General features: G+C 39.2%; 1 protein-coding gene across 6 annotated transcripts in view; it reads right to left on the reverse strand.

The window, feature by feature from the left end:
* ryr3 (ryanodine receptor 3) overlaps nucleotides 1-25,958 on the reverse strand; it is an 83,802-nt gene that overhangs the window by 38,579 nt on the left and 19,265 nt on the right. For all 6 annotated transcript variants that reach the window (XM_053242163.1, XM_053242165.1, XM_053242164.1 and 3 more), the window contains 28 exons: nucleotides 23,952-24,108; nucleotides 23,242-23,406; nucleotides 21,569-21,690; nucleotides 20,119-20,299; nucleotides 19,428-19,563; nucleotides 16,572-16,667; nucleotides 16,200-16,318; nucleotides 15,104-15,237; nucleotides 14,599-14,840; nucleotides 13,253-13,445; nucleotides 12,509-12,725; nucleotides 12,276-12,380; nucleotides 11,292-11,395; nucleotides 10,619-10,702; nucleotides 9,855-10,014; nucleotides 9,592-9,736; nucleotides 9,307-9,512; nucleotides 9,052-9,226; nucleotides 8,687-8,895; nucleotides 8,359-8,586; nucleotides 8,071-8,231; nucleotides 7,114-7,273; nucleotides 6,062-6,148; nucleotides 5,737-5,963; nucleotides 4,339-5,155; nucleotides 3,530-3,730; nucleotides 2,843-2,945; nucleotides 2,522-2,656 (listed from right to left, as the gene is read on the reverse strand). In XM_053242163.1, coding sequence (XP_053098138.1) covers nucleotides 2,522-2,656; nucleotides 2,843-2,945; nucleotides 3,530-3,730; nucleotides 4,339-5,155; nucleotides 5,737-5,963; nucleotides 6,062-6,148; nucleotides 7,114-7,273; nucleotides 8,071-8,231; nucleotides 8,359-8,586; nucleotides 8,687-8,895; nucleotides 9,052-9,226; nucleotides 9,307-9,512; nucleotides 9,592-9,736; nucleotides 9,855-10,014; nucleotides 10,619-10,702; nucleotides 11,292-11,395; nucleotides 12,276-12,380; nucleotides 12,509-12,725; nucleotides 13,253-13,445; nucleotides 14,599-14,840; nucleotides 15,104-15,237; nucleotides 16,200-16,318; nucleotides 16,572-16,667; nucleotides 19,428-19,563; nucleotides 20,119-20,299; nucleotides 21,569-21,690; nucleotides 23,242-23,406; nucleotides 23,952-24,108 — 5,069 coding nt within the window. The remainder of the gene's footprint in view (nucleotides 1-2,521; nucleotides 2,657-2,842; nucleotides 2,946-3,529; nucleotides 3,731-4,338; nucleotides 5,156-5,736; nucleotides 5,964-6,061; nucleotides 6,149-7,113; nucleotides 7,274-8,070; nucleotides 8,232-8,358; nucleotides 8,587-8,686; nucleotides 8,896-9,051; nucleotides 9,227-9,306; nucleotides 9,513-9,591; nucleotides 9,737-9,854; nucleotides 10,015-10,618; nucleotides 10,703-11,291; nucleotides 11,396-12,275; nucleotides 12,381-12,508; nucleotides 12,726-13,252; nucleotides 13,446-14,598; nucleotides 14,841-15,103; nucleotides 15,238-16,199; nucleotides 16,319-16,571; nucleotides 16,668-19,427; nucleotides 19,564-20,118; nucleotides 20,300-21,568; nucleotides 21,691-23,241; nucleotides 23,407-23,951; nucleotides 24,109-25,958) is intronic.

A 25,958-nucleotide genomic window follows, 5' to 3' on the forward strand; every position in this document is an offset into this window, starting at 1 on the left:
GTAGCAGTTTAATTTAACAATATGGCATCCACCCTCATTATTCTGCAGCTTACAGAATAGCACTTGGTTCAGCACATACTATTACTCTGCATTTAATTTTGTGCTCCAACACTTAATTGTAAGCACAACTTCCTGAGGACACAAGATATTAGTCATGAAATCATAATATGTGCATGGGATATAGTGTAGGCTGTTTTGTCATGTTTTTAATGAATTATTTTGAGTTTTCGAATAAATAAAATAATTTATTTAGTATTAATTTTTATTTTAACAATAATCTTATAAATTCAATATGATCTCCTGTAAAGAAAGGGTCCATGGTTTTAAGGATAAGCTGACGGCACACTCTCATACTGATCCTAGCTCAAGTCAATATCATGTCAGAAAACATGCTTAAATTCAAGGTCAAAATCATGTGGAATTGAGACGCACCTTTTTATTAGGATACTCTCACAAAATCTCTGAATCACTTAACCCTTAACCCTCTACTGCACACATTCATCTTCAATAAGCGTTTTATTCTGGTGAGGGTCGCGGTGGATCTGAAATCAAACCCCGTAACACTGGGCACAAAGTGGGTGAACTCACACACACACACACATACACACACACACTCTTTAACAATGTTGTGTAACCAATCTTTAAATTTAAATTTCTTTAAAGTTTTCTTTAAATGCTCAAAAAAAAAAAAATCCAGATAAATGGCATGTTGGCAACAGTGTGCAGTAGAGGGTTAAACAGGCACACAGTAAAATACTGTGCAATAAATGTTAGTAATTAGATAACAATCTACAGCATTTCACTGTTTTTTCCCCCAAAATTCCCACTTTAGATTAGGAACTATGGATGTCTACGGGCTGGCTGAGTTTAAGATAACAGTAGAAGTGCCTACTAACCACAATGGGCCAGTAGTACAGTTTTACTTTTGCAACTACAAATTTAATGAATTTAATTGTTTGATTGTGCTTAGGTATAAAATTATAATCAAATATTTGTCGGTATTTAGTCTTCCATACACACCGGATAGGAGAAGACGTTGACTATCACCAAATACAACCAGATAAAATATCCTGCAGATTCTACATACATAGCTGGAAACTTCATTCTATATATTTTAGTAAAAAAGCTTGTGGATGTCAGAAACACTGATGGTAATCCTTTGAGGTAAACAGAAAAATTGAAGATAACTTTATGAACACTGTATATTGGAATTATGGTGATAAATGTATGTAACCGTGTGGTTGAGCTGCCTGTTAAGGAGTCTGTAGTTACATGTAAGGTCTTACCGATGTGTGCAATTTTTTGTATTAGATCCTCACTCGGTGTGCATAACTCAACTATGAATATGGCCTTCTAAGAACTCAATAATAAATATAATAATGTTAATAATGGTGGAATTTTCCACCACTATGCTTGACAGACCCCTGGAGTTCTCTGGACCCCACTTGGTGCGCCACATTAGAGCACCAACTTAATGGCAGCTGCTGGAGTAGCATGCCTACCATAAAAATATTAACAGATTGACATACTATAATTAATCGGTTACTGATTTTATAACATGATGTATATGATACTGGGCTGTGTAGAAGGTGTCAAAGCACCTGCTAGAGGAAAAAATTAAATTTAATACTACAGCAAGGTCAACCCGATGCTGCAGTGAGTGTGTGCCATCAGAACCACTGTGATAGAAATTCAGCAGTGAGCCTACAATCTGGCTTGTGCTGTCATCTGCTAAGACTCTAAAATATACATAATCATCTTTTACAATGATAAATAACATAACATCAGAGTCTGGGTAAAATAAGCTTATGGCAGAGTTGTACATCAGAGTCATAAATCTGCTACTGTAACTTCGTGTCTCAATTTGTGTCCGTAGTAATATATTTTAAAATGGATGATGAGGAGGTAAGCATGACACATTTTCATCTGCATTGGTTAAAGAATCAGCTTCACTTCATTATAGTTAAGAGGGAATAGATGCTCGGTCAGCTGAACACGTTTTAAGCTCTCTTGCATCTGAGAACAGGTTTAATTTAGGAGCCCATTAGAGCAAATGCAGCAGAAAGGGTTTTTTATTCATCGGGTAACCTTTTGGTCATCACTTCCTAAATCACTGAAAATATAACATATAAGTCAGCATTTAGCCTTTTGTTTTAGTCAGGTCATACTTTATGTGACTATATTCATTACCTTGGCCCATTTTCTTTTTTAGAAAGGTGCATTTATCCTTAAATCCACTGCCAACTTACAATAATACTTTAATAGTATCCATTTTACTAAGAGAGGTTTTTGTTCTTTGTTAGCATTAATATATTACAATTAAAAAGAATTTTAATTTAATTTAATTTGAACACATCATTGGATATTAAAATGGTTTTGTATGCAATTGAAATACATTTCTATATAGAAGGATTATTCAAATGCAGTGACAAAAACTATAAAAAGATCCTGGTGGAGAAAGAAGAAGATAGAAAACAATTTAATAAAGAAGCTCTGGTTTTATATAGTGATATCAGCTTACTTGGAGCTGCTTGCTCTTCCTCTGATGGTTGTTCCTCAGTTTTCTGTGGGCGACCTTTGATTTTATATAACAAGGAGAGCAGACGGCCTTTTATGGATGTATCAGGTTCCTCTTCTTCTTCTTCCATGGGAATACCTGCAGGAGCACACCAACACAAGATTTTCCATATCTGTGTACTGGTTTTATTTATTTTAGATGTTCTCACATCTGATACATGTGATACGTATATACACTTTGTGTGTGTGTGTGTGTGTGTGTGCTGTGTGTGGGTGGGTCGTAGAGAGTAAAAGAGAGATTGGGAGACTATGACTGGAGTTGTACCACAGTGGAGTCTCAGATCATCATGGAAGGCATGAAGCTCCTCTTGAATGTCCTCAGGACAGGGACAATCCTCTCCAGCACTGAAGTCCAGAAGCATGTTAATCTGCAGAAAACACAAGAGTTGAGCTCAAGAGCAGGTCTGGGCTTGTATCTGAAGAGGATGTTATCATATGGCCAGTGGGTGATGGATTTAAATAAGCAAATAAAGAATATACAGGGTTGAGAAATTGCAAATATTAAATTGCTGCATCTGTTCAGTGAGGGACTTGTCAGTTGCCCTGGATACATAGTGAGACGAGTTTAATTTCCAGCCAGTGTGTAATATGGCACAATTTGTGAACCATATTACTGTGTGAGATATTAAAAAAAGATTGATTCTGCAGAAAAGCAAACCATGCTTCTGTCATCGGTGCCCGATCAGTGTCTGTGAGATGAATGGAGCCACGAGAGATAATGAATCTACTTTCCAGAGAAAGTGTAATTAAAAACAGAAATATAAAGGCTTCTGGGAATTGTTCATTCTTACTCATTTCTGGACCACTGGAGCTCTGGAGCTCTGGAGCTCTAAGCACAAATCAGAGTGAGAGAAATGCCTAAGACAAACACCAATTCTCTACCTCTGACTCAACTAGAATACCTAATTCCATTTATGTGGTTGGTTTAATGGGAAAAGTGCACAGGTTCTACCTGCTCTTGGGGAGGAGAGCGGAATTCCTTGGTCTTCTTGGCAGTGACAGCAGCGGACATGTTGAGGGCCTGCATGAGTTCATTGTAGCGGAACTTCTGGTTGTACTGCAGTTTGGCCACAAAACTATCTGAGAATGCCACAATAGCCTCGATACGCTGCTTCAGCTCACAGTCACAGAAATAGTGCAGGAGTTCACACATCTGCACGATAGACAAATATGAGGTGGTGAAATGACACAACTAATGAAAAATATTTCCAAGACCCTACATTTTCTAAGGCTTCTATATTCCATGTATCACATAATTAATACACCAGAATATCAGGTCTATGTGATATGACTATTTGGGTGACTTTGTAACATCTAAATTCATTTTCCATACACACAGCTTCTCTAGATCAGGGTTCTCAAAGGTTTTTGCAGCCAGGGGATCCCAGCTTAGATTTTTATATATGTCACGTGACTGGCAGAATGACCAGTCAATTAGGCTTAAATAACTAGGGAATTTAAATAACTAGAGACTCACTATAACAAATATGACATGAGTAATTGATAATACACTCTTAGAAGAATATAAGAAGGTGTTATAGAGCTGTCCCCCCTGTGGGAACCATTAAAAGTTATATATAGATCCCTACAAAAGATGGTTTTCTTTTTTTGTCAAAACTACAATAAAACAGTCAAAACTACAATAAAATCTTGGACCCACTGGTGTTATGTCACCGACCCCTGCAGGTCCCCAGACTCCACTTTGAGAACCACTGCTCCAGAGAGCTTATTGCTTCCACTGAATTACAAATCGACTTTGACCTGATGTTTGACTGACTCAGGAAGGCTCTTCTCCAAAAGGCCTTTGGGTAGCTGCTTGTGTTCTTTGCTCTCTTCCTCCCCTGCCTCCACAGCTTTTTCCTCAGTACTGCTAGCCTCTTCTTTTTCCGCTGGCTCCTCTGCAGCCACAAGTTGTGTCTCCTCCTCCTTGCTTTCCCCAAAGACATTGGGTTCAATAAGCAGGAGGATGATTCTTACCTCCTCACTACTCAGAGAACCCATAATCAGCAGAGTGGCAATCAGCTTGAGTATGGGCACGAACTGGTACTCCACGCTGCCCCCTACAGGGTCACGGATATGAGTCCCTCCACCCTGCACTGCTTCTGTCAGCATGCTGATGGCCTTCTCCTTCAGAATGCCCAGCGGGATCTGTGGACTGTATAAGTGCTCACGCTTAGTGGTGATGAAGCACGGCGGTGTGAAGTTGAGCCGAGGGCTAAGCGATGTGCTCAGTCCCACGCCAGGCAACGAGTGGCGTTTGGAGTCATCGGAGAAGAGGCGAATGCTACAGGTCTCGTCTGTGATAGGTATGATAAACTCATTCTTCATCATGAGTTGTGCTTCTTTTGCTCTCTCCAGGTGGATGCTGATAAGAACATCATAAAAGCCCTCGCGCAGCTGTCCTGTCAGGTATTGGTTGTCAATGGTGTAAAGGAGCTGTGATTGGTCAAGGTGGCTGCAGAGGGCGTGGGCCACACGAGTGTTTCCCAGAGCGCAGAGAGCGCAGTAGAGTCTCAGAGTGTGGTAGTGAAACTGTCGCAGGTCCTCGTTCTCTGACAGTTCCATGATGTCTATGCACCTGGAAGCCATTGGGGAAGAAAATCACGACAATTAATTTTTAGTTTAGTTTATTGTCTTTCCATCAGGGTTCTATATATGAAAAAACAAGTCACTGTTGTTTTTTTTTTTTTTTTTAATTCAGTAGGCATTGTGCATTTTCACTATTCAAAATGTACACATTCTACATGGAGCTGTACATTTAAAAAATACAAATGTATGAATTAATCTATTAATTATTAATTCAATCTGCATTACTGGAACAAACACACATTAATTGCTGTGAGGAAAATGTGTGTTTGAGTGTGTGCAATTTTCAGTCCTACTAATTGGAAGTTAAATAACCACAAGTGTTCTTGACATCTTCACTGTGCCAATTACAAATAACAAGTCATCTACAAAACCTAGAATCTAGTGCCTAGTGAAATATATTTTCTTTACTTCCAATAGGAATAAACACTGACAATCACATTATTTCTCATATCTGAACCATCCAGTGATTCCTACTTGTATGTACTCTATAGAGCCAGTAACTTCAGTAACCTGTATTTATGTATACATGAGTGTTTTTTTTTTTTTTTTTAAAGATAAAACATTACTTGCCTGTTTTCCTCAGGAATATGCACTGCCATCATCTGCAGGGGCTCCAGACACTGCACCACCCATCCATGCCTCTCACTGACTCGTGCTGTCTCCACTGAGAGGAAAGTGTTGGGCATCCTGCTCCACAGAACAGCTACAATGGTCTGCACATCCAGCCGTGGAGGACACTGTGGCTCTGGGTTACTGTGAAGACTTTTGAAAATGGCTGAAGACAGTGGCATGGCATCCTGAGTGGAATGAATATATAGATAACATTATTATTATTATTATTATTATTATTTGATAGAATTACATTTTCGAACATATGCTATAAGGAAAGACTTACTTTGACCTTTGGAAATTCAAACTGAAACAGATTGGGGCTTGTGGGCTGAACAAACACAGCAGGGAACAGCTTTGTGTTGGGCTCAACCTGATAGATAATAACACATGAAAGAAGAATAAGAAAAAATATACACACATCCAACTTTTGTTCTTTTACTATCAGGAACAATGTGCTGTTCTCTGAGAAGGCACATTAACTCTATAATGCTCTTAGACAAGTGCTCCCTAGTGGCAATTTGAAATCTGGCACTGGTTTAGCATCTTGATTTAAAGCCCCAGGCAAATTAAGATCAGAGGCACATAAGAACGTTTTTCATGTAAGGCAGGCTCGCTGGAACTTACAAGCTAATATTAAACAAGCTCCATTTTTGTTTGCTACTTTTGCTTCAGAATTAAGATTCTGACAGTTAACTTCACAATTAAGTGCTGCTTAGATAGTTGCATTTGCAGGGCGTCCATAACAGAGGGATGTTTTTTACTCTACTCTTTAAACCTATGGCCTTCTTTCTTGTGCAATATGTACTGCAGCAAGGTGGTGTATTAAATGCACAGCTAATTTTGGACAGTGGACACAAATTTACATGATTAACATGACGAGAACTAGTCATGACCATCAACCTCTAGGTATTCTTAATATTAGTTGTTTATTCAAATGTTTCTCGGATCTGCATATAGTCTGAAGTTTAACTTCATAATTTCATCTTGTTTTCACTGCAATTAACAGTATATTTTACTCAGAAAATGCAATCTGCTTTATCAGTTTCTATTATTTTTTGTATCACCCACTCATTTTTTTTTTTTGTTTGTTTGTTTTTTGTTTTGTTTTTTCAGAGTTAAAAGCAATGGCAATGCAAAAACCTGGCAACCTCAGTTGCAGAATTAATTGAATTAATTTCAATAATCTGAATGGGCCACCCAGAAAAACAAGTTAAAAATCTGCATAACACAATCTGAAACTAGACCTTCTCCATGAGACTTATGACATATCTTTAGAACTTACGTGGCTGATTACATTCAATAATTATTAAGATATGATTTGGAAGACAAAGTAACCTGATATGCAATAGGCAGCTCCTTGTTGTTGGCAGTGAATGAGACAAGGCCAGATGCCAGATCAATATGACATCCAATTATGAGGTCAGCATTATTTCGTCCAGAAGCACTACTAGAAATGTCTCCAGCACACACCATGTAGCAATTACTCCTCCTCACACTGTAGGAACAGCAAAGATAGAACACAATGAGTGAATCAGAGCATGGTGCAAAATACAGTATACATACACTATATGGAAATATTTAGACACCTGTCCAATCACACCCATATGTGCTTGTTGAACATCCATTTATAGATTTAGTTCCCCCCTTTGCTGTTATAATAATTTCCACTCTTCTGGGAAGGTTTTCCACTAGATTTTGACACATGGTTATGCGGATTTGTGTTTATCCAGCCACAAGAGCATTAGTGAGGTCAGGCACTGATGTTGGGTGAGGAGGTCTGTTGCGCTATCAGAGTACCAATTCATTCCACAGGTGTTCAGTGAGGTTGGGTTCAGGGCTCTGTGCAGGCCACTCGCGTTCTTTCACTCCAATCTTGGTAAACCGGGTCTTTAAGGAGCTTTGTGCACAGGGACATTGTCATGCTGGAATGTTTGGGCCCCTTATGAGTAAAGGGGAAATCTGAATGATTCAGCATACAGCACATTCTAAACAATTGTGTGCCTCAAAAATTGTGGCATTAGTTTGGGGAAGGATGACATATGGGTGTGATGGTCAGGTGTACACATACCTTTGGCCATACAGTGTATGGTATGATACATTAGAGATATGGTACTTAAAAGAGCATGTTGACACACTTTAAACACAAGTTCACACTGCACCAGGTTGCTCCTCACTTTCTACAGTTTGGCATTTGTCATTGCTAATGTAATTGGTGCTATGCTGGCATATCTTAATGAACATTATTAACTCTGACTGACTCTTACATTCTGACCATGTAGGCGATGAACTGACCTCTCATGAACGCGGCCACGTTCGTCCCCAAGAGTTACAGTCACTGTGCGGACTTTGCTCAGGTTAAATTTCTTGCTGTAGTAGTGGTAGTCTGGTGATACCCAGCCTACCCAAACTGAGGCAGGGTCCTGACCTGCAAACACTCTCACTGAGTAGAAATACTGAAACACAACCAAAGAGACAAGCTCGGCCTTAGCTTCTAGATGAATTCCATTGAATCTGTTATGTAAAGCTGCTTTAGACTACTAATACCGAATCTGTCAGGCAATTTGAGATCTAACTTTGTACCTTTGTAATGCTGCCATAATCAGTCTTTCCGCTGTCATCCTTCTTAGCTTTTTGGCCATCAGTGATCATCTCGTTCATATTAGTGATTTTCCTGGGACTGGAATAAAACTCAACAGGCATGCTTAAGCGGCAGTAGATCATGTCGTTGTTGCTAGCTTGTGTCCCAAAGGTCTTATGGCTCACCTTCAGACATGGTGGAGAGTCTACAGTCCCATCAATTCTAGTCACCTAACAAAAAAATATGTTGTTTAAACCTATAGTTGCATGTTTAATAAATGATAATGTCATATCTTCAAGTCAAATATTTTCGTGTTCTGATTAGCAATACCTCAATGTGCTCATGGTCCACTGGCACATTGACAAACGTAGGAAGGCGTTTGCTGAACCACATAGTGACCTCTCGGTTCATGTTGACAGCGAAAGGCTCAAAACCCTCCTGAAGGCCACACATGGTGTAGTACTTGAAGGTGCTGGCATCTTTGCCCAGGTTCATCCGGCCAATCTGGGAGAGCCCAAGGCTGCAAACTGGAATGAAGCCTGAAGAAAGGACAGATCACTAAACTCTGGCATAGATTCAAAAATACTTCTTGATATTTAAGATCTGCAGTTTCCCCTCAGCCCATTCTCTGATTGGACCAGTAAAACAGATATGAAATAAAAACACCCTTTCTTTTGTGACTATCGTATGCTCACCATCTTCAGTCTCGAAGTCAGTGAAGCAGAGCTCAGAGCCCTTGTTGGTGATAAGGATCTCTCCATTGAGAGTAAAGATCATGGACTTATCCTCCATGTTAATCATGCATCCCACCACATCACCCTTGCTCCATGTTCTCCCAAAGAAGTGACTGCCCATGTGCACCCGTCGACCCTGCAAGACAGGTTTCACTTTAAACAAACGCCTTAACATGCAGAGATATTCTGCTGGAGTGACACAGTAGTAACACTTACTCTGTAGCCATCAAAAACATAGGCTTGGTCATCCATGCCCAGTTCGACGTCAGGTCTACAACTGGGCCGAGCCCAGCCTACGCACATTTCTCCTCCAGTCACAGCCTCAAACTCAAAATACCATTTCCCTGATTTCACTGCATAGCTCTTCTCCACACGGAAGAAACGAATGTTTTCAACACTCTGCTTCTCCACCACATGGGCAGCTGTTGAAAAAGTGGTGACATCAGAAGCTGACCATGGCCTTTATTGTGTTTTGAGATTCAGCTTGAGATTCACCCTTACCCTCTTGATCTGGGGGCTCAATGTTGTATCCATATCCAATTAGTGTTCGGATGGCCTCTCGAAGGCTGTCTCTGTTAGACTTCTTTGTGCGTTCATCTAACAAAGAATATGGCACCAAACGAGGATTGCGTCTGCTCTTTAAATCCTTTAGAAAAGAATGGAAAATTAGACTGCATATATCCCAGCAGTGTTTTTGTGTATTGTCATGGCTTTACTGCCATCTTTTACTGAAGTTACAACATTTTAAAACTTTATAAATTTACCTGCTGAATACCATAAGTCCATCCTTGCTTAATGCGATCTTTGGCCCAAACGTTATGAGCGTTTTCAGCCAGTTTATCAACCAGAACCTCCTGACCAGGTGTCAGTTTCACATCAGAAAGCTCTAGTGGCGAAGGCTTATAACCATTTGACATCACATAGCTATATGACAAAGAAGGAAAGATTAGAACTATCACTCATACACATTCCTATTTCTTGAGATTTTACATTCATTACTAAAGGTATCAATGAAAAAAAAAAACATATTTGGTCTATAAGTATGCACACAGCTTGCTCAGTAAGGCACTGAAACTGGATGGCAACATTAAGAGACACTTCAATCTGCCAACAGTTAGCAGCTTCATCAGACCTTTTTGCAGGAATGCTAGTACATCTCACAACCACACAGGGCTCAAACAATGGAGGCTTCAAGTGGCACTCACACAAAGTACTGATGGACGACTGTTCGTTTTCATGCTGTTATTGTTACCTCTTGTTTAGTTTCATTTTTATTTCATTCAATTAATTTGCTTATTGTTATACAGTAATTTACAAATAAAGGTCTAGCTGCTACTATTTCTTTTTTCCATCACTATAAATGTGTCCTATGTAATTACCCACATAAAATAACAAAGTATATAATTCCAAAATGTCATGTATTACATATAAATAAAATACCCTGTAATATATTTTCAGTATATTGTATTTATTATATGCATTGTTGCACTAGTAACAGGCCAGTGAAGCAGTGCATGTAGGGACTTACTCTTTGGGAAGTTTGATCTTCTTCAGGTCATCTTCAGCATTGATATTGATTTGTACAACATGACATCCCAAAGCTAGTAAGGTCCTGCGTTACCAAAAAAAAAAAAGTGCTCATCAATTCAGTGTAAGCATAAGCATTCAAACATATTTTATTGTTAAACAGAGAGTGCAAAGTTACAATATATGTGATCTTAAATGCATGGATGTTTCACCAAAGTAAATATCATAACTATTTCTGTTTCGTTTGCAACCTGGCACCTAAATATAACACACCTAATGGTACATTGTTATTCTGTCAGTTGTATAACAGAAATCTCGCTTGATGTACAAGTTTAACATTTCAGTACTGGTAGGTTGTGTAAAACAAAAACAATGAGGACCACTACTGAGTGAAAAAGTTGAATGAGATGTAAGGAACTGAGGTCACACATTGTTAATAGAGTATACAAGGTATAAAAGTAAGGGTTAAGAGATAAATGCTCCCAATACCACATTTTACTGAGGGTTACTGAGACTGTCTGGTATAAAATATATGCATATATAATGCTGACTCAAAACCTACTTAATTAATCCAATGCCTAAAATTAGTTTACAGACTAGCTAATCAATACTTAAAAGTCACTATGTAGCATTTAACCTCAATGCTAATTGTCCAACTGTTCATATGCACTTACTTTAAGGTTTCTGTTGACATTTGTAGGTTGTAATTTTTTTCAGTTTCAGGCAGCTTGGAGAAGTCAACCAGGCAAGGATGCTGCCTCTTGTTGTCATCACGTACCTTTAAAAAGAAAAGAGCAAGCATTTTAAAATGCACTGAGGAATTATGCTTGACAGATTTCCTGTACTCTCTGACTCCAAACAATCTTGCTCTTCTAATTTGTATTTTTACTTTTGTGGAACATTTCTGACTGCTTTACCTTTGGTCTGAAAATCTGGAATCCATTCTGTGTCTTTGGGAATGAAAAATTAAGGCAAGTCGAGAAAGCCATCCCATGCCTAATCGTTTGTCACTTCTAGTGTTAAGTTCCTATCTCAAGAGCAGGACAATGTCACATTGAGGTAATGAGCTCTCATTAAAACTAGATTGATCTGTGAACATCTGGAACTTTGAAATCTTTTCCCCTCAGTAAATGATTAGGTTGCACCTCTGGAGTAATGAAAGTGCTCACCCCTAATGAATTTCTCCTGCTGAGCACTTGGACAATGAGCCACTCACTGAGTTTGCTTTAAGAGCCACTGGGGTCTGAAGCTCAGCTGCAGCGTGCTCCCACTATACGCGCGTGTGTGTGCTCAGCATTTTTGACAGCTGCTGCCACACTAAGCAGTAGACGCACATTACATCAATGCACTCTCATCTTTCTTGGTCCTATTATCTGAAAATAAGATCTACATGCCCATCTGCTGGGTAGCTATTTGGGATGCTTAACATTAGTCAGGCACTCTAAATTCAGGGTGACTTTTTCAATTATACACCCCTGGCTTTTTTCTAGCTGGACAGTGCTTGAGGGAGAAGTAAAACAGTATGAAATAGAGATAAAAATCTCTGGGCAGAATGAGATAGTGTCATTGCCTCCACAGTATTTTGGTTTCAGATGTGAATTTCTTTGGCTGAACTGATATTCTGTCATGTCCTTGGAATGTCATATAGGTTTTCTTACCTTGCCATAGGTCCAGCCAAGCTCGATTTTGTTCATACCCCAGAGTTCATGGATGTTCTCGGCTAGTTTATCGCGCACATTTTCAAGGTGTGGAGGCAGAACAATCTGATAATTGTAAAGATGATGTTTCTAGTCATTTCTAAAAGTATCCAAACTTACAGCAGAGAGTAAAAGAAAATGAGAAACGAGAATGAGAAAGGGACTAAAAGAGAGAAGACTTGTTAAGGTCTCACTTGGCTGGTATTGACAGGGATGGGAATGAAGGACGCTTGAGACAGAAATTGGGTGGTTCCCAGCAAGTCCCTCACTCCCTCCGTATCTCTCTTATACTCCTTCACAGGCTCCACCCGCATCTTTTCTTTGGGGAGAAGGGCTTCATAACAAGGTGCATAGCCAGCAGGGGGTAGGAATTTGAAGTCACCATGGCGACCACCCAACAAGAAACGAACCCTGGTGGAAGACATGAAATGGGCTTCGATTATTCATATCATCTTGTATGCATCCCGGAGATTGGAAATACATATTTCCCAGAACTGCCTCAGTTGTGGAGAAAGAGTGTGAAATAAGCTATGAGGCTCAGTGAGTAATAAATCACTAAAATCCCCTCCAGAGTCTCAAGGTGAAAGGTAATGGATAGGAAAAAAAGCCCATTGGAAAAATTTCTGCAGGTTCAATGTCAACCTCCAAGTTCAATGTTGACCTAAATATAGCTGGAAATTTACCTTTGAGCATTTCTACAGCACCCTGTGTCCCCATCAATAATTGCGACTGAGTACACTTGTCTCTTGTCCTACTTCAAACTCTTCAAACAGACACAGTTTAGAGCAACATCAAAAATAAACCCTTCACCTGTTAATTTCCATAATTCCACACTGTTGCATATAAATTGTCTTCGTATTCCAGGTGGTTATTTATGTACAAATATAATAATGCAGGACAGGTGAGCAGTCTGTGGTGATGCTGACTGCATGACTCACTTGACCCCTGCTGAGAAGCTGACAACGGGGAAGAAGAAACCATCCGTGTTGAAGTCCTCGAACATTCCCTGCACTGGCTGGCCGTTAATGCGGAAGGACATGCTGGGGGCGCCGAGGTCCAGGCAGCAGCTCACCACATCGTCGGAGGTCAGCAAGTGCTGGTTAATGGAGGCCACGGCCCGTGGGATTCTCCCTGCAACACATTATCACGGTGTCATGGTGAGCACCATTATTTCAGTGTAACTTTAGCCTGTATCTTCTGTTCAAGGCATTTTTAATAAAAGTGGAACGATGCTAAAAATGAATTTTCCCACATTTTTCAAACTTTATGTTTGAATTAAAGGTCATTTTGACCTAGGAATAATAAGCTGAAATAAAGTGTCGGTCACACTTTACTTGAGGGCTACATAATGGTTTCCTAACACACAGCTGCATTAAAATAATATACATATTTATAGAATTATGTGAAAGCATATGTCAGTAGCCCATATCATGGCTCACAGGATGACATGAAATGTCTTAAAAATTAAGCCAAAGGTATTTGACAGTTGACACAGGCTTGAGGTCATAAGTACAAGGCTATTTAGATCAAGACAAGGCCATTTGCTTTAAAAAAATCATCTGAAATATTAGGAACACTGACAACGATTCTTCTTTTAAATATGTTATTTATTCATTAAGAAATATTAGCAAATAATATCAGCATGTTAAGTATGTTGAACCGCATACTACTATCATTATTCCTCAGGAAGGATCCCCAAGAATGGATGACTTTTGTATGTATTTTTCCACAATTACAGTTTATCCTGCTAATAACTGAAATAAATACAAGATATATGGGGTAAATATTAAATGCAATTTTATGCCCAATTTATATGTTTATTTATTTATGTTGCTATAAAAAATGGGCCTTAATAGTGGACTGAACATGAGGAGTAAGACTGAAATTACAGAGGACAATTATGGTATAGGAAGTATATTTTTGTGAATTATGCAAATTCACAAGGCTTTTATAGGTGAATAACATTCACATACAAAGATTAAGGATACACATTCCCTAAGTTTTTAATTACAGCATTAGTTTTGAAGCAATGACATGATTCAGAATGCAGATTGAGTAGTATTGCAATTTTTTTATATGCTCCACTCACCATCTTTGATGCCATGCTAGTATCATTCATGTCGTAATGTTTTGCACCTATTGACTTGTCCTGTACTTTATTGTTGTTTACTTTTAACTGTTGAGCTGTTCCAAACTCAAATACCGACTGAGTTGTTGTGTGGCAAGAAAAGATTCGTGAAAATAACAACAAGAAAAAACAAGCTCTTCAGAGCTGTGCATGCACCTGACCACAGATGAAGCCCATCAAAGGCACAGGAGTAGAGATCATCACCAGCGCCGTTGCCCCCCCAGCCCTCTCCACCCCCAGGGTAGGGGGCATAGCCTTTAGTGCTGGCCCAGCCTACACGGAGATGAGTGGCTTCATTTGTGACAAAATGGTCCACCTGATCAATCATCAGCTCAAAGTACCACTTCTTATACTGAGCTGATCCCTCACTTACGCCCAGGAAGATGTTGGGTCTCATACTGTCAACAGAAGAAAAATGTATGAAGTGTTTAATTAATAAAAATATGGCAGTAGGGAACGTTTAAATACTAAAAGTATGGCAGTATGGAATGTTGAAATAATAAAATATAATTAAATGTAAAGAAAATTTGAAAGAATGTGTGTGAAAAGAGTAATATAAATACGCTATATTGCCAAAAGTTTGTGGACACCTGACAATCACAGGCCCACAACTTCTGAGCATATCGCGTATGTACAGGACACAGTAGTGCGCTGTTGTTACCTTTGCACATCATTGACCAATCGTGTTTGGAGCAGCAGATCCCTATTGGGAAGCAGGTGGTCACAGATGATGTTCTGATTGGCTCGGACTGCCACTCCATTGCAGACACAAAGAGAGCAGAGAATATCCAGAATCTGCAGGGGAAGCAGGTGGGAAAACAGCTTTCTAATATTCAGGCCTTAGCACTGCCATCAGAACATTAGAACTAGGACCAATTCTAAATGACAGACTTGAGGCTATACATTCCAACCACTTCCTTGGAATGGATTGACGGCAGTGTGAGGGGAATGGCAATAATGAGGGTTTTTTTTTTATTTCGTTGTTTTGTGTGTGTGTGTGTGTGTGTGTGTATGTGTGTGTGTGTGTGCACCCAGATTTTTAAAAGGCAGCATAATTTTCACAAACTATGGGTAAAAAAGATTTGTTATTTAAAGTTTATAAACATCTATTTTTGTCATATTAAAAATGAAATCAGATTCATTTTTGTATATTACAACATGCAATGTTTAGTTCATTTAAATCAGCAGCTTGTTACTGTTTTGTATAGCTGCACTGCATTGTGGAACCTTTAGTCCACAAAAAAAAATTATTATTTAGTCCACTATTACCTCATTAGTATGACATTTAACATTGCTGGAAATGGTGAGTGAGAAAAGAAGCTCTTGCTTTTTTGTTATTAGGACCTAACAGTAAATTCTGAGCATTAAACCTTATGTTTGAGATTGATGAAATTTTGTCCTATTATACACCATCGTAACTGTGCTAGCAATGTCCCTCTGGCCATCGCACATGGCCACTAACTTCTCAAAAGAATCATTCATATGGCTTTATGGGTTTTTTCCAGCATTTTCGGAAACAAAAATTAAAAACTTTATTCTGTGTTTCCTAACCTGACATTAATTTCCAGAAACTATCACAGTGGACAGATCTTTCAAAATAGAAGACAGAAGCTCTAAATAATTTATATTATACATTTGAAAATCCATTTTGAAGCACCTCTACATTTTCACTTATTCATCATTTATCAGTGGCTCCTCAAGCACCAGCAGGTTTTAGTGTGCCGCTCTGTGTGTGTGAAGTGAGGCCAAATGCTGACCTTGTGGTTGCGTCCATGTTTATAGAGAAGGGAAATGATGGATCTAATGTGGTCTCTCTGGATGATGTTTAGAGCCTCTGGACTCTCCGTTAGGATGCAGTGCAATGCCTCCAGAATGCCTACACAGACAACCATTTGTTTATAACACAGTCTGTACACACTTACTTATAATAATGTAGAGGATGCCGAAGGCACCAACAAAGAGCAGAGGGTTGGGTAAGCATACTGCAGCTTCCTATTAATGTGCTCTGGGCCAAGAAGCAACAAAAACCAATTATGTGCGCAGCTGCAGCTAGTGGACCGCATGACAGTGCACTAAACCTGCATACAGAATGAGAGTACTTATAAACACATAACTCTGCCTGTAAGTACCTGAGGAGGACTCCAGCCGCTCCAGTTTGCTGACTAGCCAGTCCAGTTTGCGGGAGAACTGCGTACAGTTGGGTCTGTTTCCTCGGATCAGGGCAGCTGGAGGACAACAATGAAAGAAAATAAAGGTGTTGTCACTCATCTACTTGAAAACAACTGTGTTAAATACTAGTGTGCAGAAAACTGAGGTCTCAGTTAAGTCCTTCCACTAGGAAGAATTAATCAGCAACTAAAGACAGCAGACTGGAGGCACATTTATAATAGGGTCCAAGATCCTGGGGGGTGAGTTGCATTAATTGTTGTTTAATCCATTAATCTGTTATTTAAGCAGTTTTGATAAATAGTAAATGATAAAATGCTGACAAATTATATTTCTCAAACTAGATTTCATCATTTTCACTGATATAATTTTAAAAATTGGTTATTCTTTACTGATGATAATACATGCACACTGCTGTCAGGTTCATAAATTTAAAATTTATATCCTGAATTTATATATTTCTTTTAAGCTGCTTTGTGACAATGTCTGTTGTTAAAAGCTCTATACAAATAAAATTGAATTGAAAAATTGAATTGAATTAGTTTATACTGCCATTTTACATCCTGATTCTCCTCTGTTCCTGCTTCAAGTTTCTTTGTTTCTCTGTTTCCCAGTTTCTAAAACAAGTCACATTTTACTGTCCTCTGTGTTGACCTTTGGCTGCTTTCTGAATACTGATTACCTATGATAACTGGCTGCTTTGTCAATACTGTGCTAACCCGTGACACCTTTCTTTACCTGTGTTTTTAAACTGCCCATGAACTCTCACTAAGTCTAAATAAAGAGACTCTGCATGTACATCATCCTGCCTCTGGCTACAGCATGTTCCATCAGGACTGTATTATTTGAGTCATTACCAGAGGTTATGTTAAGTTAAGTTACAAATATATATATATATATATATATATATATATATATATATATATATATATATATATAGAGAGAGAGAGAGAGAGAGAGATAGATAGATAGATAGATATAGATAGATAGATAGATAGATTGTATTTCAAATTAATACAAACATTTTTAGAACACAGAAGATTATTATTTGTCCTAGTTTTAAAAATGTATTTTGGCGTAATAAGTATCAGCTATGTAAAGGTTTCTTTGCTTTCATTACTGTTCAAATAAAAACAGTTAGTGGTAGAGGATCCAGACCTATATGTCTTGTGTCACTGATGAACACACCCAAGCAGCAAGACAGTAAATGAACCTGTCAGAGACACTAAAATGGGCTGATGTCAGCAGACTGATGCATCATGCCCACAGTCCTGCCCTCCAGCCTCTCCTGAGGGTGACCTCCATATTTTACTGAGAGAGAACCTAAGGCTTGTTTAGAGTCGCCATGGGGGCCTGATGAATGTCAGGCAATTAAAGTGAACGGTGGCAGGTTTTCACAATAACAGTCTCATAAAAAAAAACCACAAAATGTCACAAAAGGAAGATATTCACCCATAGAGATTTATATAAAAAAGAATTAAAACTGCAGCTTGGGGCACAATAAAGAGTGGATAATGCAGGTAAAGAAACTAAGATAAAAGTACTTTTATATATGCAAAAAGACAGCAATCTCAAAAAGAGAGGGCAAAATGAGAGTTATCCTATACATTAGAGAAAGTAACCTCTAATGTGACCAATGCGTTTAATTCTGTTCTGGTCAAAATATTGCACATTAGGAGTTTTAAGCACATGCACAGATTTTGCTTTTTAATCTAGTAAAACTGTCTCATTCACTTTTACTTATCACATGACTGGCAGTAAAAAATAATGCTACAGCAAATATAGAGTACAGAGAGCTAAACAACCGCAAAGTAAAAGCAAAGTATAGAGAACAGAAACCTAAGCCCTATCCAGGATTCACCTAAACCCCACGCAGGCAAAAGCACCTAAAACAAGCTGGAACTGAAATGGTCTCTTTACAGACCTGAAGAGTATCAGCAAGGAGTAAGGGAACGTATGTAACCTATGGAAAAGGAGCAGTTGGGGCAGATGGGGCCATCATTTAAATCAGCCATTTAACATCTTTCGAGTAACCAGTAATCTTTTTTATTTTTATTTTTTTTCTAATAGACAGATATAAACCGATTTTCCATTGATTTGCTTGCCATTCTAGGTGTAGTGCAATCGTAGGACAGAGCACGCTTACTGCACCATTTAGCTTCCACAGTTACTGTACCTAATCATCAAAAATGAGAACTGCATCAAGCATTAATATAGGCCCGTGGATTGTCTGTGGAGTGGGTATTGTCCTTATATCAGATATGCTTGCATACCATGCAAAGGCTGGGAAAAAAGAAGAAAAATGTCTCTCTTTTCCAATGGCAGATTTTTTTTTTTTTTTAGGCTAAATTCAGGCCTTTTGTGTGGTTTTTGAGATGTAGTCGGGCTGGAAATTTTGCTGAAACCTTGCAACTCTGGTTAATGATATTATCTCAAACACAGTTGAACAAAGGTACATATATTGTATGCTGGATGAACGTATGTTGTTGACTCTCATCTGCCTATTACGGGTTTATAGTAGATAGCAGCCTACAGCATAAGTCAAGGGTGATAGCCTCATTGCTATTAATGTAATCCTGCCTCACCAAAAGCTATAGTCACTGCTGCTGCCACAACCAATATAAATGTAAATATCTTCATATTAAATCTGATATCCTTCACATTAACATCAAACATCACTGTTACATTTCATGCACTGAAATATATGTAATGTTATCAGCTTCCTGTCATCAGTCCTTACCACTGAAGAGAGAGAGAGAGAGAGAGAGAGAGAGAGAGTGTGTGTGTGTGTTTGTGTGTGTGTATGATGGCACGCCTACCAAGCAGCTCATAGAGGAGGTTGAGGATGTCCTTCCAGGCCTCTCCTGCCTCCTCGCCTGCAAACTCCTCAAACTCAGCAGCACTATTGTACATGTTGAGCCGGTCAATGCAGATAGAGACCAGTGAAAGCATTCCCTAAAATAGGCAGAAAAATAAGGAAACATCATCCATCATTACATTCTCAGTCTTAGGGTACTATCATTTTTTGCTCAACTCAGGTCTATATAAGAATTGGGCTATCTCAGTTTAAGTATAACTTTATTTTCGGTGGTACTGTGAGCTGTGTTGCTCCAGGGACCCCAGTTCGATCCTGAACCCAAGTGTGTGTGTGTGTGTGTGTGTGTGTGTGTGCTTGTGTGTGCGCATTTGTGTGTGCATTGCAACAGACTGGCATCCCATTTAGGGTGTACTCCCGCCTCATACATAAACAGAGGACAAGCAATGGGACCCCACAGGACACAACAAAAAGCAGGAAGTTTTTACTTTCTTACTGGCACAAGCGGGTTATGAAACTCAAAAAAATAATTAAAAAATTGTAAAAAAATAAAGAAATATTTTAAAATTCTTGTCTATGGTAAATACATATAATCTACAGATTGAAGAACACTGTCATTCCTTTAAACCATATGATTCAAAAAACACACACATAGTGAATTTTGAACTGTGCTTTACTGTATGCACTGAACTTACCTCCTCTTTGAAAAGGTCTTGGCGCTTGATGAGCGAGCGGAGCTGCCTCTGCTTCTCCTCGTGCTCCAGCTCTGAGTCAGGCTGTTGGAAGTAGGTGATGAGGTCGTTAAGGGTCTGTAGTACCTCTCCCACTGGCAGACTCACCCCCGATGCTTTCTCACCCTTCAGTTCATCCAGCCCTCTGGCACCAAACAAGAAGAAAGCGAAAGTTCATTTTCTGATCCAGACCACCACTTTTGATTTTATAGCAATATAGCTGTAACATTTTAAAATACCAATTATATTATACAGCCACTGAGTTCAATTGCATTATGGAAAAGCAATATAAAGAATATTTATTGAAGCAGAAAGCTCTTCACATGCTTCATCATTTTCCTGATGGCAAGCATATGCACATATGTGAGCTTTTATAATATGACCAACTCTAGTAGTCATTTTAATACCTTGTTACTGTCAAAATGACCTCACCATACCTACTACAATATACTGTACACTATATAGCCAAAAGTATGTGGACACCTGGCCATAAGACCTATATGAGCTTGATGGGCATACTATTCAATACCATGGACATTATTACGGAGTTGGCCCAAAATTGCAGCTATAACAACTTCCGCTCTTCTGGGAAGGCTTTCCACTAGATTTTGGAGTGTGTCTGGGGGAATTTGTGCCCATTCAGTTGAAAGAACATTTGTTGGCACTGATGTTGGGTGAGAAGGCCTGGCTTGCAGTTGATGTGCAATGGGTTTTGTGCACAGGGTTTCAGTCTTCCTGGAACAGGAAAGGACCTTCCCTGAACTGCTGTCACAAAGTTGGAGGCATACAATGGTCTAAAATGTCTTTGTATGCTATAGCATTAACATTACCCTTCACTGGAACTAAGAGGCCCAAACCCTGAAAAAACCCCAGACCATTGTCCTTCCTCCACCAAACTTTACTGTTGGCACTATGCATTGCAGTAGGTAGCATTCTCCTGGCATCCACCAAACCTGGTTTTGTCCATCGGACTGCCAGGTAGTGAAGCATGATTTATCACTCCAGAGAACACATTTCCACTGCTCCAGATTTCAGTGGCGGCATGCTTTCCACCACTCCAACTGACACTTGGCATTGTGCATAGAGATCTTAGGCTTGTGTGCAGCTATTCGCCATGGAAACCCGTTTCATTAATCTCTTGATGTTGCTTCCAGAAGCAGTTTGCAACTCTGTAGTTTGTGATGCAACAGAGGACAGGCAATTTTTACATGCTATGCACTTCAGCACTCAGCGGCCCAGTTCTGTGAGTTTGCATGGTCTACTACTTCGTGGCTGAGCTGTTGTTGCTCCTAGATGCTTCCATTTCACACTAACAGCACTTGTAGCACTTGTAGTTGACCAGGGCAGATCTAGAATCCTGCGTGCAGAATCCTTCTCTACACCAGGCAGCTATAGCAAGGTAATAAAGATGTACCTGATGAACTGGCTGAAGAGCTGTGTGGTGTTGCGGATGATGCGAGCCGCTCTGGACTCCTCATGCTGGCAGAGCTGCAGAATCAGCCCATCATCCATATGACCCTCTGGGTACAGGAAGGCCTACATACAAAACACATGTGCTCACAAACTTATTTACAGTGTTCAGAGAAATAGCTTTTCAAGTAGAGTCTTCCTTTATAAGATTACTACAAAGTCATAAAAAGAACATTTATACTGTATACAGTAAGAAAAAAAGCTCAGCATCTTTTGTAGTCCTACAGCAGCCAGTGCCATCAATAATTATCAGTACTAACTAACTTTGTGAAAGTGTTACCTGCTCCTGAGCATGTGCTTGACATCTTTTTGGGATTGACATCGTAACAAGTGTTTATAATAATCAGACAGTTATATTTATACCACAACACTGCTGAGTTCTTGAATCTGATGGTTTTCTGAATTGGACTGGTTTTCTGTAAGTCATGATATATACATAATGCTCCACTTAATCTTAGGCTAGTAATAAATGGATTTAAAAATGCATTGTTATTCTACAATAAAAAAAATCATTGTTGATGCTTTCTGCAAGTAGATGTTTATTTAACATTTATAGAGTCTTGGGTGTCAGTGCTTTCCGTACATTTCCCACCACAGGAGAGTCTTCAGGACAGTGCATTAAGCATTTTCAGCTTTCTCTTTAACAGGACAAGCCCACTTTTGGTCTTATTAACTTCATGAGAAAAAAGAGAGTATGACCTGGTATAGCTACTAGAATGTAAATTATACTAACTTGTTCCATGGCATTACACAACATTAAATGTAACTATAATCAAAAACTATAAAAACTATAATCATAATAATAATCATTATAATCATAAACTATAATAATTAAAAATGTACCAATTTCTGTAGTATAATAGGAATAAAATTACTTTGGGCTGTGCTGTTATTGGAAGATAATCAACTTCCACTTCCACATATCACACCACATTGTTGTTGATTATTTCATTCCCCATCATGTTTTATTTATTATTTAATAACCCATGGCAAGAAAACAGGGAAATGAAGACTGCATGTTAGTCGTACCCAGTGTGAAAAAAGTGACAAGTAGTGGTTAAAAAGATATTAGAATAAATTTTCTCTAGTACAGGGGGGTCCTACTCCGCTCAGGTTAAAGTAGAGAAATTGCCAAACTACGCCAGACTCTGGCCCTCCAGAACTGAACTTCAGCACCCCTGCTCTAGGAGGTTTTGATGACTATTAGTAAGGTAATTGTTCAATATGTTCTCAGAAGTGGAGTTGTTGTTTCTGGACTTTGTCCCAGAATCATGCTGCATGCCATCGTGCTGAAGAAGCAAACTCTGTGTCAGAATGCCTATTCCTGATCACTCTCACAAAACACAGTGTCACTATGCCTTCTGCATTATCACATTTAAAGCATGGTGTGGGACCAGAGTCTACTGCAGTTACACATGCTGACGTGAGCCTGTCTCACAAGCCCTCTAATCTGAGCTCAGGTCATGGCGTGGGCATACGCAGATGCAGTCATTCAAACCCACGTGATGTAAGAGCGTCAAGGATCGAATTCCACTCCTGACTCCATGAACTTATAGGGTGAGGTGCATGCATGGTGTCTTAATTTTCGCAACATGTAAAACCACTTTATTTCCTCACCCTTCTCTTGAGCGGCCCGAGGCGAGAGGATTTTGCATCCGGTGCCTGATAGGACAGCCACAGCCCTGTCGCCACATGCATGATGAAGCAAACCGAATCACCGTACTTGATCTCTGCCACCCCCATGCCATCAATGTCCCGCTTTGGGCCAGAGTCTACTTTCTCCTGCAAAGGATGGACAAAAGAAATAAACCAATTAGAGACTCAGATGATCGTTAGTGCTCTCCATCTCTTCATCTGGAGTACTTTGCATGATTGACTTCAAAAATATTTGAAGTCTTAAATTAAATGGACAGCAATTTGTAAGTGCAAAAGTAAATGCTGTTGAGACTGAATAAATAAAAGGCAGAGAAAGGCAGGCCAGTGACCTTCCTACATAACAACTTGTTACAGCAAAGGCATGACTGACTGATGTCTATAATAATGATGAATTCACTGTTTAGGATTAAATAACTGAGAAGTAACTGTAGCAATTACATCCCTGGAACAGATGCAGGCAGGTTCTGAGTGTGTGTGTGTGTGTGTGTGTGTGAATGTGTGAGTGTGTGTGAGAGAGAGAGAGAGAGAGAGAGTGCAGTAAACCACAGACACACGGCACCATGTAAGTTATTGATATCACCTATTTTGAAAATGATTTATCACAGCAGGTGACATGAGCTTTAAAACCCACCCTGAACTGATATGAAGGTTTTATAGCAAACGAATCAAACCTTGCTTGGCCTGAAGCAGAATGATGTGGCAGCGGTGTCAGACTTCCCTCTGTCCAGCAGCACCAGGCCACGGTCCTCTGTCTGACCCAGGTAGTGGCCAGTGGAGAGATGGCGCAGGCGGAAGGGCTGACCCCACCGAATATGGCTCCCACTCCAGCTGTGCGACATAAAAGAGCCCACAAACACAAAATGTGTAAGTCTCCCTGTAATGAACATATATCCTATACACTCACCGGCCAATTTATTAGGAACATCATACAAATACTGGGTTGCTCTCATAACAGCCTCAATTCTTCATTGCATGGATTCCACAAGGTGTTGGAAACATTCCTTTGAGATTCTGGTCCATACTGGCATGATTGCCACATAAATACTGCAGATCTCTCAGCTGTACATTTATGTTACAAATCTCTCATTCTACCACATCCCAAAGGTGCTCTACTGGATTCAGTTCTGATGACTGGGGAGGACATTAGCCTGTTATTATTATGTTCATGGAACCAGTTTTAGATGACTTGTGCTTTGTGATACAGTGCATTATCAGGCTGGAAGTAGTCATTATAAGATGGGTAGATTGTGGTCATAAAGGGATGCACCTGCTCATCAACAATACTCAGATAGGCTGTGGCATACAAACGATGCTTGATTGGTATTAAAGGGCCCAGTGTGTGCCAAGAAAACATTCCTCACACCATTACACCACCACCATTAGTCTGAACTGTTGACACAAGATGGGTTCCGTCCATGGACCCATGCTGTTGATGCCGGATTGTGACCCTATCATCGCTTTGCAACCCTACAATGTTGCAGAAATTGAGACTCATCAGAATAGATGACGTTTTTCCAATCTTGATATAGCCAGTTTAGGTGAGCCTGCATCTCATATTCCTGTTCTTGGCTGACATAAACATTATACATTTCAAAAGGGGGAGGGTCAATGACATGATATGCATTTTTTGTGTTCAAGTCTAATGTTTTCCTACATAATAAATTTAATAAATACATAACATATATCACATTAATCTACAATATCCCCTGTATGCAAATTCATTTTCAGTTAATCAAAACAATATTCATTTTATTCATTTCTGTCTGCCAAAGTCTAAAATCCATCAAGTGTTCTGACCATCTGACCATATTTGGAGATTAAGTAAACTATTAAAAAAGCATGATTTTATGTTTGTTAAAATCTTGCGAAATGGGATAGGTTTAAAATGATTTAACTCTTTAAATTCAGAATTATTCAATTCTGATTTCCTCAAATCTAACAGGGTGTGACTGACAACAAAAGACTTTTAATTTGGCATGCTTTTAAGAAAGAGTGGGCCAGGTATTGCATCATAAGGAAGAAATCAAGTGACCTTAAAGATGCAATGACAAGGTCAGTAGGTGTCCAGTTGAACAAGGCTATCACCTGATGTTGCAGACATACAATTATGTTACAATACCCATTAAATCTTCGTCTGAATTGTGAATGCGAAGAGATGCCGTTCACATGACAAGGAGCACACGTACATCAAGAAATGTTCATGCCAACTTTGACACATTGGTGACATAGTGGGGGTCTGATGTTTTAGCTTGAAAAATAACATTTTCGTGGGGTTAAAAAAGAATTTTTTTGGCAGCCCGTTGGACAAATCATTCTTAATATTGTTCGAATTTAGCAAACTTTTTAAATAGATAATTTAGCCCCTCAGTACATAACAGTTAACGTCAAGTGTCTAACCCAACTGTGAGTTACAGAATCACTGTAAAGTTTTTTGGATAGGAGACATTCTCCTAGGCATTTGCTAACTGAACTACTTGTTCCTGAATAATTGGAAGAGACAGCTTAGATGTGTAGGTCATTTAAAATTTAACCATCACTGGGGGAGTTGACAATTTTGACAGTTTTGACCTTGTGGGGACATTTGGCCGATCTCCATGAAGAAAACTGCAGCTTTATATTAAAAACAAAGTGAAAAGAGCCAAAAGGTTTCCTTGTGGTTACTGAAATTAAAGTAAGGG

The sequence above is a fragment of the Pangasianodon hypophthalmus genome, chromosome 19 (genome assembly GCF_027358585.1).
Source record: "Pangasianodon hypophthalmus isolate fPanHyp1 chromosome 19, fPanHyp1.pri, whole genome shotgun sequence".
Taxonomy (NCBI): Eukaryota; Metazoa; Chordata; class Actinopteri; order Siluriformes; family Pangasiidae; genus Pangasianodon; species Pangasianodon hypophthalmus.